The sequence below is a fragment of the Caretta caretta genome, chromosome 1 (assembly GCF_965140235.1).
Source record: "Caretta caretta isolate rCarCar2 chromosome 1, rCarCar1.hap1, whole genome shotgun sequence".
Lineage (NCBI taxonomy): Eukaryota > Metazoa > Chordata > Testudines > Cheloniidae > Caretta > Caretta caretta.
The window spans coordinates 245,294,536-245,309,674 of NC_134206.1; the positions used below are offsets into that span (position 1 = coordinate 245,294,536).

At 40.3% G+C, this 15,139-nt stretch overlaps 1 protein-coding gene across 2 annotated transcripts in view; it reads right to left on the minus strand.

Moving 5' to 3' along the window:
- Positions 1-420: 420 nt before the first annotated feature.
- The window catches only part of IPO8 (importin 8), a 71,165-nt gene continuing 56,446 nt past the window's right edge, over positions 421-15,139 (minus strand). Inside the window, exons 22-25 of one of the 2 annotated variants that reach the window (XM_048829297.2) lie at positions 8,868-9,073; positions 5,647-5,868; positions 4,661-4,777; positions 421-3,872 (exon numbers count right to left, since the gene is read on the minus strand). In XM_048829297.2, coding sequence (XP_048685254.1) covers positions 3,775-3,872; positions 4,661-4,777; positions 5,647-5,868; positions 8,868-9,073 — 643 coding nt within the window. In that variant the 3' untranslated portion in view covers positions 421-3,774. The remainder of the gene's footprint in view (positions 3,873-4,660; positions 4,778-5,646; positions 5,869-8,867; positions 9,074-15,139) is intronic. The other variant, XR_007353764.2, reaches the window with a different exon arrangement.

A 15,139-nucleotide genomic window follows, 5' to 3' on the forward strand; every position in this document is an offset into this window, starting at 1 on the left:
CTTGTCTACTAACGTGTGATGTAATCTAACACTCAGTAGAGACTAAATTTCTCCACCTGGACAAATGGCAGATTCTGAAGTAGTAAATCACTTATTTCCATACCTCCTCTCTCACAGCCCCCACCCTCAAAACACCCTCTTCCCACTGAAGCAAAGAATCTTACTAGGACACTCTACAGAACATGGTTTACATATTTTGACCCAGACTCTGCCAAAGCATGTCAACTGTAATCACTGTACATTTTCTTCAGTTTGGTATCCTGCTTTCTTCCTGGAGCTAGTCATTTTGGTTGTAGAGTTTGCTTTGTTGCAAAAACAGACTGTACTCTTCCCCCTTCAAAAAAAGACTCCACCAAAGCAAAAAGAGGAAACCAAAAGAATAATAAGAATAACCAGAAGTTTAAGAATGACAAAACAGCATTTGAAATGTCACACCCAGGACCGGTTAATTTATCTGAAAAACATCTTTTACCACATCAGTTAACACTTGCTATAATTATAACCTACACAAATCTAATGTCATACTTAAGCACCCATAGCATCCATACAGTCACCTTCACACGGCGTGAATGCTGGCACAGGGCAGCAAAGGTTACTTTTATCAACCTTTGTTTTATTTGACAGTACATTCATAGGTCTCTGCATTTCTAAGGGCAACTACATCTTGCTCAGTTCAATGTTGCTGGTATCTGATGTTCCATGATTACCCTGGCTTCAACATGAGACAGCAATGCACATTTGTACTAAATGTAGTACATGCTGGACACATCTCAAGAAGAAATCCCTACAATCCCTTACCTATTATGATTGTGTATGAATGCACATTTATCACATTAAAAGAGAACCACATGTAAAAGGGGAGTCTGGAGCCCAATAAATCTTGGACTATTTCTTTAATTGATACCTTGTCAAAAAGGGTATAAATTTATGTTTGTTTTTTTGCCAGTAGAAACATTTACTCAATCTCCTGGGAAGGAGAAAGCTAGTTACCCTTTTGTGCACCATATCCTAAAATCTCCCCTCTGACCACAACTGTGAGATTCCAAATAGCAATTCAAGTCCATTGTAAGAAACATCTGGATGAAATCTTCTTGGCAGTTCATTTGAAAAGTATACAAGCAGCAGCGTTAAGGGAACAACCAAGACTCAGAGGGGTGGACACAAGGACAGCGCTATACAGTGGTAGATTTCTGCTGGAACATGTTAACTTCTGAAAACTACCTTTTGATTACGCAATGCCCTTTATTAGTGGAAGAAAAAAAAATCCCTTTTGTTCTTCGTTCTGGAGGGAGGAGAGGCTTTGAAGGAAATCCCACTGACTGACCATCAACATTTTATACATAAATGAACACAGGGCTTAAAAATTCCATTTGCCAGATGCCCAATGGCGAAAAGGAAGCTTCCACTGCCAAATATGTGTGGAGAAATCAATGCCACCGACTTCTGAATAATTTTTGTTTAGAATTGAGAACAAGTTTCTAGCTTTTTATGGTTGTAAAGAAACCCCCAACTGTGAACTGAATGTAAAGTGATGTAGTATGAAGTGTTGTCTCCCTCACATGCTAGATGGATATCTCCAGACCTAATTCTTGGCAAGTGACCAATGACTTTTTCAAAAAGTACCAAGCCTCTGCCCTCTTTGAAGAGTCTGATATTGGACATCCAAAAATCACCACTCACTTTATTAGCAAAGGCACTGGGGCCTGAATTTTCAAGTGTTCAAAGTGTTCTCAGGCTTTAGTGGAATGAAAGCAGATCTAAGCGACATGATAGTTTTTCACTGCTGCACCCAGGGTTTTGAATAGCAGCAGTGAAAACTATCAAGAACCAAGTTTCAGAGTAGCAGCCGTGTTAGTCTGTATTCACAAGAAGAAAAGGACTACTTGTGGCACCTTCGAGACTAACAAATCGGATGAAGTGAGCTGTAGCTCACGAAAGCTTATGCTCAAATAAATGTGTTAGTCTCAAAGGTGCCACAAGTCCTCCTTTTCTTTTTATCAAGAACCAAGTCAATTTCATTCTGGGGCTGCTTTGAAAAAAACTTTAAGCAGTGACAGAGAAGGCCATTGGAGAGGACCTAACAATGAGGCTGAGGGAGGGGTAAAGTAGCAGACACATGACTCCCACAGCAGTAGGCAGGAAGGCTGAAGAGGGCTAAAGCAGCAGAGGACCTCTCTCCACCCAGCAGTTCTAGCAGGCAGAAGATTCTGGGGCAGGAGGAGGGAAAAACAGGAGAGGTGTATTTTCACAGCTGGGCAGTGGGAGAGACAGGTTAGTATAAAAGATGAGAGCCCTGAGCAGGGTCCAAGGACAGCACCCTTCCCCGTAGCTGAAGAAGTGATGGGAAGGGAAGGAAGAGTTGAGCTTTTAATTGGGTACCACCCCAGGCAAAGAGCTTTTCACCTTTCATGTCAGTCTTGGGGTAACAGTTGCCTAGTAAACACTTTCAAGCCCTGAACAAGTGATCAGACACAAAAAAGACATGAAACATGGATTAAAGATTCTACCTTCAATCTTCATTTTAAAATATTTAACCATTTTAATGTATCCCCATCATTTCCACTATAACTTTAACCTCTTAGTTATAGAAGAAGGGTTTCCGTGCACATCAGTATTTAGCTGGGTGTCTGCTTAAGACAAGTTTCACTGTACGAACACACACACAATTAGGTATTTGTGTATATTTGAGTATAAGAGACTGATGTTTTAAACGTGGGAAAAATTAAACATGGCTAAGTTACAGCATTGGGAGAGGAGCCAGATGGGATGCAGAGTAGAAATTCAGACATAAAAAAAAGCAAGATTTGGATCTGCTTTCCCCTCCACTAAGATAAATTATTGCTCTAAAATGGTATGGATCCCAGTTGTTCAGTACAATAGCTGGAATGATAATGAATCACTAAAGGAAAAGAATTTACAGGGTCCCAAAATAAAACCCAATATTCAGCAATAAAGGAGACAAGTTGTCATGTAGCTCATCTACTCGCAAGGGCCAGAGATTGATCACTCACACACTTATGGAGATGGAAACTATTTGGTATCAGCATCTGTTTTGATCTGAACCTGCCAGGGCATGAGTGCCATTACAACTCAAGTAGGCGGTCTTAATGGAGAGATCTCAAGGACGTGGGCTGAGGTGACTGTTGCCTCAAGGGAAAAACCTGCTTTTTGGTAAGAACCCTTGAAAGCCCCAGAGTATGCTTTACAATTCCAAAAGAATGCCCAACATACAAAGGTCTACACCAAGGAGGGAAGTTGAGATGATGTTTCTGAAACCAGCAATGTATATACAATTAACAAACAACTAAGTCATGTAGTACAAGACAGATAGTAGGAAAACATGGAACCAAGGCTTACAGTGCATCTAGAAGAATCCTTACACTTAAAAAAATTACGATACACTCAAATTCATTTGTTCAGATAATCCATATACAACAGAAGGCACTGTTATCCATATGAATCCATCAGTTCTGCACAGCAAAAACCTGAGAAGTGCAACTCAACTAGATTCAACCTAGCCCCTCCCAGTCATTCAGTTTCCTTGAGAGCAGATGTTTTCTTTTCAGTCCATCAAATTATAAAAACACCACAAGAATTTGAACATTACAGTAGCTGGCTAGAAAGAGCAGTCTGGGGGGAGAAAACACACTGCTGTCTCCAAGGGAAACCATCTGGAGCATCAGATTACCCTCCCCCTCACACTCAAAAGTCATGACTGTTTTATAATAAAATGTAATGATGAAACCATTCCCAGAGTCCTTTGCAGTTTCTCCTTCAGTTGCCTCCAGGAGCATTTCCACCAAAGTTAAATGCTGTGATCAGTCCTTTGTTGTCAAACGTGTAGCCACTTTGTTGTTCTATCGTTTTAGTCTCTAGAATTCACAGAAGAGAAAGAAAAGGGGTATAAAAAAGTAGAGAGCAATTGCGTCTGATCTACATAGTCCTGTGCGGAATAGGAAGCTTGTGGAACAAACTCTATTGACCAAGACTTCATTCTCAGATCTGCCACGGCAGGGATAAATTGCAGATTAGATTTTTTTTTTTAAAGTAACATTTCACACCCCTCTCTAGGGCAGAAGTTGAAAGATTAATTTATTATGAAATAATTATACATGACATTGCTCTGCATGCTCCTCGGTTTAATGACCTTATTTCCATCAATGCAGTAATCGACCTACTCACCACGGTGTCTTCACTGCAGTGAGTCGATTGCTGCCGCTCCCCCGTCGACTCCGCCTGCATCTCTCACAGTGGTGGAGTACAGGAGTCGACAGGAGAGCACTCGGGGGTCAATTTATCATGTCTAGACTAGATGCAATAAATCAACCCCCGCTGGATCGATCGCTACTCGCCGATCCGGTAGGTAGTATAGACATACCCTTAATCTACTTTTTATGTGAAAAATCCATCTGAAAATCTAGCTCAGTCCCTATTTAAACAACTATATCTGGCAGATAGGAGTCTACAAATTAGAGGCAATGTTAATCTCTACGTGAGATTCATCTCAGTGCAGAGACAGCATAAGCCTCCGCAAACCTCCTCTAAGACAAGTAGTGCACAGGGATTCACGTTGGCCTACTGCACCCTATCTAATTGTTACAGAGGCACATTCTGTTCCAGAGTCCCTACAACACATAACAGCCCAAGAGAAATGACTGACCTGCAGCACTTCGCCGGTGTTCTGCTAATGTGTAAATTTCCTGTAATTGTTTCTTCTGATCATCGCTCAGTGGTGCTGTCAGTGAGTGGTACCAGACTGCATCCCGGATCTGAACCGCTGTCAAAACAAGGAGTGGATGCAAAGTGATTATCAACCTGTGTTTTAAGACTATTTCAGAAGGACAAGATGAAAAAGATATAGAGATAAAAAGAGATCTGTGAGTGTGGTTAAAAACACAGACCTCACACCTCAACACTGGCTTGGCACCTCTGTCAGCTTCTCAGACCACAGATGAAGTTGGCCTATTTCCAAAAGGTCTGGGGTTTGAGGAGCTTAAAATTAAGCATGTGCTTGAGAGCTTTCTGGAAACAGGGACTTAATGATGTTTCAAAGTGTGCCCAATATTCACAGCCATGTTCAATTTCACGGTCAAAATGCATCTGTTATGCTGAAAATTAGACTCATTTCAAAGTTAAAAATAAAACTATAGTTGTTAAAACTTCTGGACAGGAGAAAAAAGCTTTTTCCTTTAGGGTTTTGACAGTTTAGAAAATGACAAATCCTTCTATCTGAGCACTCAAAAGACGCTGAAGTAGTTTAGGCCCTATAATTTAGGTTTTGTCTGAAAAATTGCAATAGAGATAGTATGAACAGAAATTATTTCAGGACTTTTTCAGTTAGAACACCTGTTCAGCTATAGATGTATCCACGAGTGTGTGCTAGCCAAAGATTTCATGGTTATGTTAGAACAGGAGAATCAGAAAGTGAAACTCATTAGAAGAAAGGGGGGAAATTTTCAAAAATCCAAGTTCAGGTAAATCAGCATAAATGGTGAAGCAAACATACAAAAAAGATCTTAGGTTATTTTTTCAGTTTTAATAGTGCAAGAGGTTACTAACACCGCAGATAAGGATTTTAAACAATTATTAACATAAGTGTCTCTGAATGATCATATTACAGAATTATGCATACAGGCATGTACGTACTTAACAGTGCTTGTGTAAAAAACTGATATTCATCTACACCATCTTCAAGGTCAAGAGGAGTGCTAAATCCTTCTAGAGCGGTTTCTTCCAATGCATCTTCATCCCAGTCATCATCGTCGTCGTCATCCTCATCTTCATCTTCTCCACCACCACCTCCTCCATGATTCTCTTGCATTGCCTGACCCACTTCGTTTGTCTCCTCTTCGTCACTTGGGATCTCTTCTGCAAATGTATCAACATTTTTCTTTTTAAAGTCATCATATGCTTTCAGTAATTATAAATATTAAGGGACAAAACACGTATATGTACATTTTTGGCCAGAAAAGGGACAATTTTTAAAAAAACCAAAACCTAGAAGATGTGAAAAAGGAAGCCACCAAAATATTTCATATATTTCAGAGCACAGTTATGCTTTGTTTCTAATAACACCTTGGAAGTGTGAAACTGAAATTTGTTCTCACATGTACCCAATTAGTTTGTGAGTAAAAGACTGAGCAAAACAGCAACGTTTCTCTTTTAAATTAATATAAATGGCCTGTCATTTTGCTTTTTAATAAAATACAGCAAATAAAGACTTACTTGGACTTTACAAACATATACACTTAATTTTGTCAAATTTATTGCATACCAACCTTTAGAGCGCTCTCTTAACTGCACACACTTAAAACAACTTCCCTTGGCTGTTTTACCCAGCTTCGTATTTATGAAACAGCAATCATACCCTGAACCAAAAACCTGAAATCGAAGTTCCAAACATCGCTATTTCTGACTTAAGCAAGGTCTCGAGTTACTATGCCAAAATATCTAAGAAATATTTTCAAGAACAGAACGGGGGGCTAAAAACAGCGTTTCAAGTTTTTCTTTTGTCAGCTGGAGGAAGTAAGTGGAATTGGTCATATCTGCTACGGGCTTATGGAGAGCAATCTGGAATGGGTGGGACTGGGGGTTTTAGGCAAATCACAGTCCAGAGATCTGAGTAGCACATGGCTACTGGACTGATTGTGCTGCTACTGTACCACATTCTTATGCTCAATAAGCAGAGGCAACTCAATTTAATTACAGTTATGTCTGAAACTTGCACCTCTTAAAAGCATTTCATTTGTACCCATCTTAAGCATTAGAGCCTACAATGGTTTTATCTCATACTGCAAATTAGATATATTCGGACAATAAAATAATCTGTCATTAATGCTGTGTAATATACACTCTCCCGTTCAGCAAATTCTCTGGATTTTTTTTTCCTTTTCGCCTGATAGATTAGGAGGAGGCCTCTCTGCCACAGGAATCTTGATCATCGCAATTCCTGCTTTGTAAACCTGTCCTGAAGGCTCTTTGTGCCAGGGTGGATTGATTTAAACCAAGCAATTTACATCACTGAGTCTGATCACGATTTAAACAGTAAGCAGGAAACTTGGATATAAATAATTGATTTTAATCTCATTTTGCATTTATTTATTTTCCTAAAGAAAGACTGATTCTCATTGGTTGGTAGCATGTTGATTTGCAACAAAATATAGCCTTTCCATTAAATTTGGTACATTTTGCTAACCAGGAGTATATACTATCTATACACAGTTATTTAAGCAATTTGTGATAAACTCAGGACAGACAGCTGCAAGGGGCGGGGGAGGGGAGGTGTAGAAAACAGTCCCAGAAGGTTAAAAGGCCCTTCTCCCTATCAACTGAGGAGGGGTAACCACAGGTCAATCAGGTTCAGCTGAGAAGGGAGTTATCTGAGATCAATTAGGATCAGCTGATTCAAACTAAGGGCTACCTGAGACCTTTTTTAAACCCTCCCTTGTTGGGAGAAAGGTGGGGGAGTCAAGTGGCCAGTAGTAGCAAGCCTCACCAGGAGGGAAGGCTGCATTCCCTCCCATAAGGGAGAAAACAACCTAAAAGACTAGCTGAGAGAAGGAGCGGACTGCCCCTGTGCAGCCAAGATGGACTGTTTTACCCCAAGCCCATCTCACCAGGGCTAAAAACAGCTGAGTTTGGTCAGACCAAGAAGGTGCCTTGCCACAAATTATATAGATTAATTTACATTCATTCACATTCTTAATTTTTATATTTTATGATGTTAGAAAATGGTAAATGATGCATTTACTAGAGGATTTTCTTTTTTACTCAAGATTTGTGTCAATCTCTATTAAGATTGGAACTTGGAATTCAATTAAAAGTGCACAAAAAGAGCACTTTAAAGTTGTTTTATTAAACAAAACTACCTCAAATATGTTGGGTACAATAGAATGAAGTTGATCAAAACACGGTTTTCCATGTAAAATGGATTTATCAAACAAAGGAAGCATTATTTGTAGCTAGTTAATTAAATTGATTGTTTCCGCCCTTCAAGTTTTTAGAACTAGTAGATCTCATCTTCTCACACCTAGTTTTTATTCATAGATTATCAGAGGAAAACAAGCTTTTATGCTTTTTTCAGCTCACAATTGGTTTCTTAACTTTGAATGAACTAATCATTGAACTGAACTAGTTGATTAAACTAAAATGAAGAAAATATTTTCTGCTCCTGCAGAAGAAGCTACTACTATCAAAAGCTGGTTTAGCACGTCAACCAACTCTGGTTCTAGATGCCAAGCCAATGACTTCACTAGTTCAGTGGTTTGACTTTCCTTACAACTTAAAATTAATTGTAAATAAATTTTCATTTAAAAATAAACCTATATTATTTAAATCAAAAACTCCCATTTAAATTAAAATATCAGGTTTTTTCAAAAAGTCATTTTTTAATCCACCTTTCCTTTTGCCACCCTTCATCTGGGAAAAGATGACTTTCCAGAGATCTCTTCCAAGCCCATTATCATTGCTTTTTAAATTAGTGGAAGAGGTAGCTACTAGGGACATTTTTTTCCCAGGGACCAAGAATGCTGCCTCCACAGCACTGCCAAATTTCTGTTGGCCTATTAGTCAGGAGTCTCCTGCATGCTGGTTTACAGAGCACATTTGTGATCAGGCACCTAGATTTGCAGCTTTTATTATTTTCAAACAAAACTGCCCTTGCAGGAAGAGTGACATAGATACACCCAAAAGGGCTTTAGCATTAATTTTAAGAGGAATGACCAGTTCACAAAAGCATCTTTCCAAGCATCCAATAAACCAGACCAATTCAGCAGACTGGCTGAAGAGTCTTAAAATGAACAGTCATTTCATACACATTTAAAATTAAATCCAGACAAAATCCACAATGTGGAAATGGGAGATTTTACCATTATCTTCTGCATCGTGTTTTTCGTCTTTAGCCTGGTCTTCATGTTCCGTAAATTCTCGAGTAGCACACACTTGTTTTAATCCCAGAAACAGGAGCAGGATTGAAGGAACAATCTGGGCAGCCACAGCATCTACCGCAGGAGGTCGGTTTTGCAATTCCATTAGAATGCTCAGTCCTATTATACACATCTTTCTGTCATGAAGTCTAAAACAATGCAAATATATTACATGAGGAACGGGTCCCTTTGTATAGACTACAGAGGACTCAGGAGCAGAGTTACAATACTAAACAACAGCTCTAAATATATTATTCCGCTAGGCTTTTAAATGCAAAATTCCCAGTAGCAAGTACGGCATGTAATAACTGATTGCTCACCTATCACATACGGGCTAACTTCCTAGAGCTGTTGATTGGGATTCTCAGATACAAAGAAATGTAATGCTAAATAAACATGGTTAATGATGTAATTGATCTGATTTTCAGTAAAGCGTTGGATGCAGTACATCACTAAACTGGACTGGAAAATCTATCTGAACTGGTTTAAATAGGAGTACTGTCATATGGATTGAAAACTGGTAAAAAAAAAAAAAAGGACCATAAGCAAAGAGCAATGACCTACAGTAATATACTGAATTGGGGGGGGAGGGGGGCAGGTGAGCTGATGGAGTGCCACAGGGGCTGGTTTTATTTAAACCAGAGGTTCTCAAACTGTGGGTCAGGACCCCAATGTGGGTCACGACCCCCTTTAAATGCGGTCGCCAGGACTGGCTTAGACTTGCTGGGGCTTGGAGCTGAAGCCTGAGCCACACTGCCCAGGGCCAAAGCCAAAGCCCGAGGGCTTCAGCAGGACTCAGGTTACAGGACTCCTGTCTGGGGCTCAGGCTTTGGCCCCCCCACCTGGGGCAGTGGGGCTTGGGCAGGCTCAGGCTTTGGTCCCCCCTCTGGGGGTCGCGAAGTAATTTTTGTTGTCAGAAGTGGGTTGCAGTGCAATGAAGTTTGAGAACCCCTGATTTAAACAGTCCAAATTGTACATTACATTTGGAGATTACACTTAATTGAGAGACGTTGCAAATATCAATGAGATGAAAGAAATAATTCAAAGGCATCCAGAATAATGGACCAGGAGACTCAATCAGGAAAAATGCAAATTAACACACCTGGGGAAAAGTAATCCAAAGATATTCTATGGGACGTAGTTGGTTGGAAAGTGGCAGCTGAAAGATCCCCAATATTGACCGTATGCAGGAAATTAGGTAAGAGCTTATAACACAATCACTTTTTTTTTAAGTGCTTTTGGGCTGCATAAGCAAAAGCATCACAATTGCCATCAGAACAGGGGTAAATCCTTATCTACTGTCTGACACTCTTTAGTCTGCACTTAGAATACTGGGTAGTACTAGAAACACTGTTCAACTGTGTTTCTGACTATAAGGCATTTCGCTATTAAAGGAACTCTGTTTTTAAAAATTCTCAGTGACTGACAGCTTTGTGCAGAACTCCAGATAGGACAAGAAATATCCTGCAGGAAAGATAATTTTCCCTGAGCTACCTTAAAAGATGTTCTGCCAACCTGGCTGGCAGGTTCTCATTCCCTTGCTCCTCCATGCAACACAGCAGTCCTATCCAGTTTCCTGGATCCACTCCAGAATGTTATTGCTAACAAAACTGTAACGGGGTGGGAAAGAGGAAAGGATAAAAGGGGTAGAAATCCCTTTTTAGTTGTCTGATCATAAGATGTTTTCAGCTGGTAACAAACTGGCCATTTTCCATAGTCTCAACATGGTTACATTTCTCATATGGTGTGGCCATGCAAGTTATGACAGCTAACAAAACAAAGGCTCTTGGGAGACACTTTTGTTGCATAGTTAGTATTTCTTAGAACTAGAAGGATGGGTCAATGCATGTAGAGACTGGGAAACTAACAGGATGCACATTTAAAACAATATTGTAATAGCAAGGTCTGCAATAAAACTTACAGGGAGACAGCCATTTTACCCATTTTAAAAAGCTCCTACAATTCCATTCCTAGTCAAAGGCCACACATACCATGGTATTAAGTCATAGAATCATAGAATATCAGGGTTGGAAGGGACCTCAGGAGGTCATCTAGTCCAACCCCCTGCTCAAAGCATGACCAATCCCCAACTATATCATCCCAGCCAGGGCTTTGTCAAGCCTGACCTTAAAAACTTCTGAGGAAGGAGATTCCACCACCTCCCTAGGTAACGCATTCCAGTGTTTCACCACACTCCTAGTGAAAAAGCTTTTCCTAATATCCAACCTAAACCTCCCCCGCTGCAACTTGAGACCATTACTCCTTGTTCTGTCATCTGCTACCACTGAGAACAGTCTAGAGCCATCCCCTTTGGAACCCCCTTTCAGGTAGTTGAAAGCAGCTATCAAATCCCCCCTCATTCTTCTCTTCCGCAGATTAAACAATCCCATTTCCCTCAGCCTCTCCTCATAAGTCATGTGTTCCAGTCCCCTAATCATTTTTGTTGCCCTCCGCTGGACTCTTTCCAATTTTTCCACATCCTTCTTGTAGTGTGGGGCCCAAAACTGGACACAGTATCCAGATGAGGCCTCACCAGTGTCGAATAGAGGGGAACGATCACATCCCTCGATCTGCTGGCAATGCCCCTACGTATACAGCCCAAAATGCCATTGGCCTTCTTGGCAACAAGGGCACACTGTTGACTCATATCCAGCTTCTTGTCCACTGTAATCCCTAGGTCCTTTTCTGCAGAACTGCTGCCGAGCCACTCGGTCCCTAGTCTGTAGCGGTGCATGGGATTCTTCCGTCCTAGGTGCAGGACTCTGCACTTATCCTTATTGAACCTCATCAGATTTCTTTTGGCCCAATCCTCTAATTTGTCTAGGGCCTTCTGTATCCTATCCCTACCCTCCAGCTATCTACCTCTCCTCCCAGTTTAGTCATAAGATTTCATAAGTCATAAGAAATCTACACAATTTATACATTCTCTGTATGTATCTTTACCAAGCTGCAAACTCCATTCTGAATATGCAGTACTTTGCTCTCTCCATTACCTCCATTTTGGACCTAAATTCCAACAGGAGTAGTGGCAAAAGCTTAATAAGACTTGACTAAATAAGTCAATAAGCCAATAAGACTTGACTAAATAAGTCTAATAAGACTTGACTTAAAGTGCTCTCCCGTTGAAGTTAAACAGTTCTCAACAACAGACTAGCTCCCAGCCGGAAGAACAGTTTATCATGGGACAGGACATCCAACAACGAAGTCACCTGTAAGTGTCCATGATCATCCTCCTGATGCAGGGGTCATCTGACAGAGGGACTAGAAGGTTTTGAAAGACAGAAGCTGATCTTTTGGCTCTTTTTGGCAATTTTCACCATCTTAAGATGAGGGAAACTGCTGCAGGAGCTGGATGAGCCAAGGGAGAAGAACCCTGCCTACCTGAATACAGATGGTCCCGCAAAGAAAGGGTGAGCCAGAGGGAGGGGAAATTATTATAGGGTTTATTACTTTTGTGTAGATTTGTGTAATTCTACTTCTATTAAAGAACAATGCTATGTGCAAAGTCTGCTTGTGTTATGTGTACGCCTTCCACGTTGTCCTTTGGAGAGCTACCAGAAGATTTACACTTTTGGGTGGAGTTCTGGATAAGGCTGTTACCAAAATTATTTAGCTAATATTATAAATCTTTAATAGAATCCATACTTATGCTAAAGCGAACCACTTTTCAAAGCACCCTCATTCCTGAAATACAGTAAAAAGTGTGTGTAAGCTTTTGGTTTTGGAGTGCACAGTGAAAGTAGTATTTTGCCAAAGTTTCTGACAATAATAAGCAACTGATATAATTGTTGCTAGAAACTAGGCACAAAATTTCCAACAACCTTGGATAGCAAATGCATGGCAATGGAAATATTAGGGTAAGAATGACACAAACTACTGAAACTGGGAGTTTGCATTGATGGTAACAACCTAAGGTATATATACTATTCAGCAGCAAGTTATATTTCTGTGCCAGTCCATGTTGCTGGTTGTACCCCCAGATCAATGGAAGGGTAAATATTTAACCCGTATCTTTCTGTATTTGTGCTGACTGATCCCTAACGCTCATAATAAATTTGGTTAACTGTGATTACTTGTCATCTTATTAATTAAAAAAACTCCAAACCTTTAAGTAAACAGTGCATTTAAGCTTCCAGAGGAATTTGAGCAGTCGGCACTGAGCCCAGGGACTAGGCAGCTGGACTGTGGATTCCAGATCTCAGGAATGGGCACTAGACAAAGGGTCTAGGCCCCAAGACTGGGGCAGTGACTGAGCTCTGTTCAGACACCAGAGGCTTAAAACACCCAGAGATCCAGAGACTCCCTTTTCAGCAGTCTGGCTAGTGGCAGACAGGAGTGCCCAACCAGATCTGAGACAGGCATCAAGCAAAACAAATGGTTACAAAGATGTAATAAATAAGGGCTTACTCTAAAATAAGGAATGGGGATTTTTCGGGATTTCATTAGGCGTCTTAGTATGTTAGTCCCATTTGGGCTTAGCAAAGCAGTTCTGTTTTCTGAGTGATGCACAGTAGCAATAAGCTACTTAAAAAGAGCAAGCACACCCTTCTGGCTACAATAGTCCATCCAAGGGAAGGCAAAGTCAACCAGCATATCAAGCTGTGTGTTTTGCCTGCGTGTTTTGTTTGCCATCTCCCTCATTAATTGCCTTGAGAAATTTATCAACTGCAACTGAGCATGAACGATATCCTCTCTCTCTCTCTCACACACTCTCACACACACACACACACACACACAAAAGGGAAGGCAGGCTAGGAGCTGAAATCAGGAGGGTGATAGGATTCCTGAATTCTATTTTCAGTTTTGCAATCGGGGGAAAAAATGTAATTGCTCAGTGCCTCAGTTTACCCATCAATAATATGGGCTTACAACCACCAGTTACGCACACCATGGTGTTGTAATGCTTGATATTTGTAAAGTCCCTTGATATTATTAGATTAAAGGTGCTGTATATGTGCAAAGCACAACTGTACAAGATCACCAAGATGAATTTTGTATGACCAGAGAGAAAAAAACCTGAATTTTGATCCTTGCACACCCATCTCCTGCAGCTCCTTTCTATGATAGCAGCCCCTTATAGTCCCAAAATCCACACACATTCTGTAGCTTGACACTGGAAGCCTTGAAATTTCTTCAAGTCCCTACAGTGCAATGAACTAATTTTACTATACGTGCACCAGAACAGTGAATGTCATGTGATCATCTTATAATATGAATATAATATATATAATTATATATATTTATATAATATACAATATACTTATAATATATATACTTCTAATATAATATGTGAAGCATCTTATAATATGCTTCAATGCTTCACAGGCACGTAATGCCAACTCCAAAATGGAACACAGCAAAAAGTCAAGAAGACACAGTAATAAGTGCCTTCGCTTCCTAGTAAATTCCCCTTCTTGGACAATAAGGGAGACTAGAGGACTCAAGTATTACCATTTAAAATGGATTTATTCTTAGGAGCTAACCCAAATAGTTTCACAAATATAGAATATTTCTCTCCCTATGTTTTCAAGCATCTAAATGAGCAGTTGCAAGAATGAATGTGTGCTCTTGAAATATAGTGTGGTGTTAGAGGTCCCAGAAGGAAAGGTGAAACTCAGGCACCAGGCCAATTTTAATTAACTTGAGACAAAAGAAGAACTGCTTCTTCTGCCTGTCAACCACAGATGAATAGCAGACCTAGCAATCATCTTACTCAAAGACTCAGCATAACACACTCCTGAACTGTATCAAGTACCAAGAAGATTTAACAAACCAAATAGGATATTTTTGTAGTGGGGACAGATGCTCTAGCATCCATCTATTCTCTCCCCACCATAGGCCCAGACTGAAGCAACCCTTCCACCTGCATGAGGTGGCCTGGACACAATTCCCTGGGGTGTTCGCTAGTGTTGATCCTGAGTCAGTTGGTCAGCAGCACTCTTTCACCACACATGCACTTTCCTTGCTACCTCAACAGCACTGTCAGCCTGGAGTGCTAAGGATCCAGATTGTTCCCCAAATGGAAGCGCAGCATACTACCATAAGGCAAGTCTATTTTTAACATGTTGTGTGCAGTCTTCATAATCTGCAAGCCCTTCTGTAGCCCACAAATGCTTGTTTCAGTAATTGACAGAAGGAGCTAAAGGATCTTTTCTACTTTAAATTGAATCTTAGGAAATTCAAAGGGAAACCAGCAAGATTTTCTTATACTAATT